This window comes from Crocuta crocuta, unplaced genomic scaffold (genome assembly GCF_008692635.1).
Source record: "Crocuta crocuta isolate KB4526 unplaced genomic scaffold, BGI_CrCroc_1.0 scaffold224, whole genome shotgun sequence".
NCBI classification, from domain to species: domain Eukaryota; kingdom Metazoa; phylum Chordata; class Mammalia; order Carnivora; family Hyaenidae; genus Crocuta; species Crocuta crocuta.
Genome location: NW_027529545.1, coordinates 180,623 through 186,060, shown reverse-complemented (window position 1 = coordinate 186,060; position 5,438 = coordinate 180,623). Strand labels below are relative to the sequence as shown.

The 5,438-nt window shown below is 50.5% G+C and overlaps 1 protein-coding gene across 1 annotated transcript in view; it reads right to left on the bottom strand.

Moving 5' to 3' along the window:
• WWC3 (WWC family member 3) overlaps positions 1 to 5,438 on the bottom strand; it is a 108,591-nt gene that overhangs the window by 42,994 nt on the left and 60,159 nt on the right. Inside the window, exon 6 of the mRNA XM_077761392.1 lies at positions 6 to 135. Within this exon, the coding sequence (XP_077617518.1) occupies positions 6 to 135 (130 nt within the window). The remainder of the gene's footprint in view (positions 1 to 5; positions 136 to 5,438) is intronic.

Genomic DNA, 5,438 nt, shown 5'->3' with positions numbered 1-5,438 from the left:
CCTACCTGCATCAGGTCCCGCCTCTCCTTCTCGCCTGTGCAAATGGCCTTCTTGATGGTCCGCAGCTCGCTCATGATGGCCTGTGCCTCGGCCAGTTTGTAGTTGGTGTGAGTGCTTGACATCTTACGATCGATCCTGGTTAAGAAAGAAAAGTAAGTCATTCCATGCGAGATTCTGACATTCCATTAGATGATGACAACAACAACGTAAGTCAAAAGCTTTACAGAAAGGTGGGAAACCGTTAAAAGCGTTGTTATGGCAAAGAAAAACGAACATCCCATAAAACCTTCCTCGCTGGCGGTAAGCAAACAGAGATGAGACTTGGCCGGTGGACGGTCTCCTTTGCTCCAGGAGCATCCAAGGCAGGTGAGGACTTTCGATTCAGGATTCCCATGACCTCTACTAATGATCAGGCGACAAACATTGGCTTAAGTAATTTCCTGAGATTTGAAACTCCTCTCGGAGACGGGGATCGTGTCTTATTTGTTTACCCCCCGCATCTGGGTTAGCGGTCAAAGCTGTCTATTAAATAAACAGACGAATGGCAGCTGTACTCAAGGAGAGCATATGGGAAATAGCAAAAAGTTGTGAATGTTTAATAGCGATGCCTTCTATAAAATTGGAAACTGTGTCTCTGCTATCTTCTTCTATCTCATTCTCGTTCTCTTTCTCTCTTCCTTCCTACTACTCCCCTTCTCAGTTCTTTCCTTCAATCCAAACATCCATTTATTCATCTGTCCTTCCGTCCATTCAAACTCCCTCCCTCCCTCCTTCCATCCCTTCTTCCCTCCCTGCCAGCCAGTCTGCCCCCGGGCACACAAGGCCTGCTTCTGGGTGGCGGAAGCAGAGTGCTGACCGAGGGCAGGCCTGACTCTGGCCTCCACAGAGCGGGCCGTCTCCCACACACAGCACGTCCCTTGTCTCGCCTTCGCTGCCTAAGTCTTGAGCCCTGGAAACCCTCAGGGCTAAAGCAGTTGGAATACTCTGACCCAGAAAGGGCACGCACTCCATCTCTTGGAAGTAGTCAGCCGGCCTTTCAGATTCCAGATCCACCACCACACAGGTTCCGGTTTGAAACCACTTCTACCCCACATTACCGCAGAATCCGGATCCTTAACGGCCAGCCCAAATGCGCCGATTTCCCGCTCACAAAAGCATCTTGGCCCGCTGCTGAGGACCAGTGACGCTGCAGTGCCACAGCGGGACCCTGGGCAAGCCACTTTGCCTCTGTAAACCTCCTATTCACCTTTCCCTCATTTAATGAGAAAACGCCAGGAAAAGGCCTGGCGTGTGATGTTCGCGGTGATGATTATTATTATCGGGATAATGCTGAATCTGTGTGCTCGTGGGAGAAAAAGTAAATAACTCACCAACTCTGGTTCTTAAGGCCCGGAGTTGATCTGAGCCATCATGACCCTTGGAATAAGAGAAGAACAAGTAAACCAGGCAGGAAGCCATTCCCTCCCTTGGGAATCGGGCTTCAGGGCTCGACGGCCACTGCTGTGACTGCATTGGCTACAAATCACTTCTTGACAAAAACTGGTTCTGGGTCCTCTTCGTGGAGTCAACGCCACGGGTCCCCACACATTCGACGGTGACACGCCTCCATCCCAGCACGGCCTGGCCACGCGTTTTCCCGTTTCAGCCGTTCTCCGGAGAACCAAGCATCTCCCACAGAGGGCAGAAATAAGAGGCCAGCCATCTCACAGCACCACGTCTGCCAAAGAAGTGGCCCGATTTTTCTTACAGAGAAGAGCTAGACTCGTTTATGGAATAAGGCCTTCTTGTACCAATCTTCTGATAAAAGACTTTCCAATACATCTCATTTAATGTCACCACCAATGACCCGCAGAGGCTGATGAAGTCGGTGGGAAAGGGTTATTACATCATTCTCAGACAAAACCCCAAGGCTGGGGAAGTCTGATTTCCCCGTAACAGTCAATGACCAGCGCCTCTGCTAGCCAGGTCTACCGCTCCTCCAGAACGAGAAATACAGCAAATAGATCACCGCCTGACGCCGACATTCACGCGGAGAAATGAACCTCCCGTGCACCGAACAAAATGTTTTCAATTGCCTGAAAATCAAAGCTCATCAAATAGCCACAGAAGTCCGGACACACGCACCCAGTATGAAGGCTGTGATGTGAGACGCTACGCGTGTTGGCCCCAGCTTTCTACTTAACTGTGACTTCCTTATGGCTTTTAGCAGCAGGAAAGCTAAAGCGTGGCCACCACATCGGCAAGCCCAGGGACTGAGCCAGCAGCTGTCAAGGCACCAGGCCCCACGATGGCAACGGCCGCCACACACCGGAAAACTGGCCACAATGCCCTTGGGGAGAGGGCTCGGCGGCCCCNCTGAGCTACACCCAAGCGGCTCTTGAGATCTCGAGGAGAATGCAGACTGGTCTAGAATGGCTATCCCCACTGTGTGCCGAGGGTGTCCGGCGTGGGGAGCAGGAGCGGCTACAGGGAGGGCCCATCTAGGGCTCGGAGGTCCTCACCCCTGCTTCAGCAAGCACCTCCCCCCTGCTCCATCTCCCACATTCTGGCTCCACAGAAGATGTCACGTGCAGGAAAGGGAAAGGAAAAAGATTCCACCGTTAAAAAAGTGTGAAAGCTCTTAGAGAACATGATCTTCAATGCTGGTATTTCAGACGGAATACCGTTATGTAAAAATAGTTATATATCATTATTATGTTGTATTATTGTATAATGTGTATTGTATTGCATTACATAGTACACAACTATACATCATATATTTATAGTATATAACAGAACATCCGATCTGAAAGGGTTATTAGGTATTATGCCTAATAACCTTATTAGGTTCATATATGCCTAATAACCTAAGGTTCATATAACCTTACATGAACACTCTATACAGTATTTATTATTTGATTACACTATATAATTACATAACTAGTATATTACAACACCTGGATGTGCCAAGCACCTACTAGGCCCCAGGGTCTTGTGGCACGCTTTGCGTCTGTCACCGCGTTGAATCTCCGCAGCAGCTTCTCAGATTTTAGAATGAAAAAGCCAAGGCTCAGAGAGATGAACTCAGCGGCCCCAGGTGACAAGCTAAGATCTGGCAGCGTCGCTGTGAGTCAAACCCACGTGTCCCAATTCTCAAGCCTACGCGAGATCGCCGAGTACAGTGCTGCCCCTTGATTCTGCAGGTACCCTGCTCGGAGCGGCCAAGGTCGGGCCCATGTGCTTTTATCAGGGCAGGCGATGCCTCACAGAATTCAAACCACTCCCATTTCCAACTATGATAAATTCCACCTAATAAAAACTTCAAAGGGTAGGAAACCTCTTCCTTCACAGCTGCAAAATTCATTTCTTTGGGAGTTTTCTCCCTTTGCTCAAATTCCCTCTACAACTTCGGTCAAATTCAGAGGATGTGGTGAGTGAGTTGGTATTTTCTAAAATACCAATATATCCCATTTCATAAAGCAAATCATAACATCTGTGACTGCCAAAGAACTGTCTTTTCCTTTTTTAAATTTTAATCGAGAGCCCAAGTACAGATACATCGCAAATAAAATGACAGAAAGGCGGCAACTGTCCATAAAAGGTAGTGCTAGGAAAAACNCACGGAAGCCGACCAGGCTGGCACCTTGATTTTGGATTTCCAGTCTCTGAAACTTTGAGAAATAACTCTCTATGGTTTATAAAGCACCCGGTCTAGGATATTTGGTTTTAGCGGCCCGAATGGACTAAGGCACAGTGTAAAAAAAACCAAACCCGGTACCCAGACCACAGTCTCTCCGTTTCAACATCTTGAAGCAGCAGCTTCGGGGAGGTTAAGTGACGTGCTCAGGGTCACACAGCCAGGAAGGGGCACAGTGAAGTTCCCACCAGGGCCGCTCACACCAGCTCACACTAGGTTAGCAATACACTCAGAGTCAAGGCCTCCAAATTCACACTGTGTCAAAGCCGAAGGCCACCCACACAGCCAGTCAGATGTGGCCCCAAAGGAAACCTTGGTGCCCTCCATGGTCTACTTTTGACAGAAAGGGTCAAAGAGAAAAGGGGAAGGTGCGGCTTCGGGCGATGACAGCAGTCCGGCTGAGAAGGCATTTCAGAGCCCCGATGAACCACCACCTCCTGCTGCCCCGAAGTTTCCTTATCGGTTGTTCAATTTAAGATGTCAAGGGCACTGCACTGGCGAAAGCAAAACCAAATGGCTCCTTCACTCCACAGCTTGGAAGGAAAGGGCTGCCAGGCCGCTGCAGATATTCCGTGTTAATACCACGCATTACAACCCGAAAGAATGAGAAGTTTTGTTACAACTCCACCTTTTGCATCACTGGCCCTGGCAAGGGGCCTGAAGGCACCTCAGACGGCTTCCGGCAGCTTTCTATCAACAGCAGGCCCTGTGTGGAGCAGCAGGCCCGTCCCGCAGCCAGAACAACGCTCCTTCTGTTTCCGCCCCCGCCCCGTAGGCTTTCCAGTTATCTGAGCGGTGCCGGGTTCCGCACAGGCCGTACCTGACAGGCTATGACAGTGGGATGCTGTCCGTCTAAGCCTGTTCTGTGAACGATCCCACTCTTCTGAAAACGCTAAATCCCCTCGGAGAGAAAATGCGAATTCCAATATCCAATACTGCATCATTCGAATACCGAATGCTCGGGAAGGTGTAGTCACTCTCTCCTGTTTAAGGAGACACGTGGGTTTCACTTTGTTCATTCCACCCGAATCAGAAGAAGTTCATCAAGCAATGACGAGGCTCAAGGCAAAGACGTTACCTCATGGCTAAGAAGTGCCCCATGGAATATTTAGTGAACCCCTTTCTATGATGTGAACAGCAGTGATAAGGAACAGGATTTCTTAAAACACAACAGAGCTCAGTACGTAGAAGACCAGGCAGTGCTGGAGGGCAGCTGATAAGAAGGTGATTGGGCCCACGTACACAGCCCTCCTATGGTCCAGGCAGCCCAGGGGGTGCCAGCGGCCAGCAGTGACACGAACCGCGTCACAGCTCCCAGCAGCCAGGGGCAGCGACAGCAGCCATCCGCACGGCACCCAGGGGAACCCTCTGGGTCCTGAGGACCTAGCAGGGAACAAGGCAAAGTCCTCGTTCCCATGTGGCATGACGCTAGGCAAGAAGACAGACCACAAAAATAAATCATCAGGGCGGGCAGCGATCGGCGTTTAGAGGAAAACGAAGCCAGGATCCAGGACAGAGTGTGACGGAAAGGGCTCCTTTTTAGGTCCAGTGGTTAACCAAGGATCTCGGCAAGACACCATCTGTCCAGAAAACTACAGAAAGGAGGGAACAGGCAAGTAGAATTTGGGGGAGAGTGTTCTGGGCACAGACGGCTGCAAGTTCCAGTGAGAGCGCCAGCAGGTTGGCCAGGGGGTGGGCACAGGGGCGTGGGGGGAACGCTGGGGGAAACGAGGTCAGGACAGAGGCCAGCTTATCCGGGGGG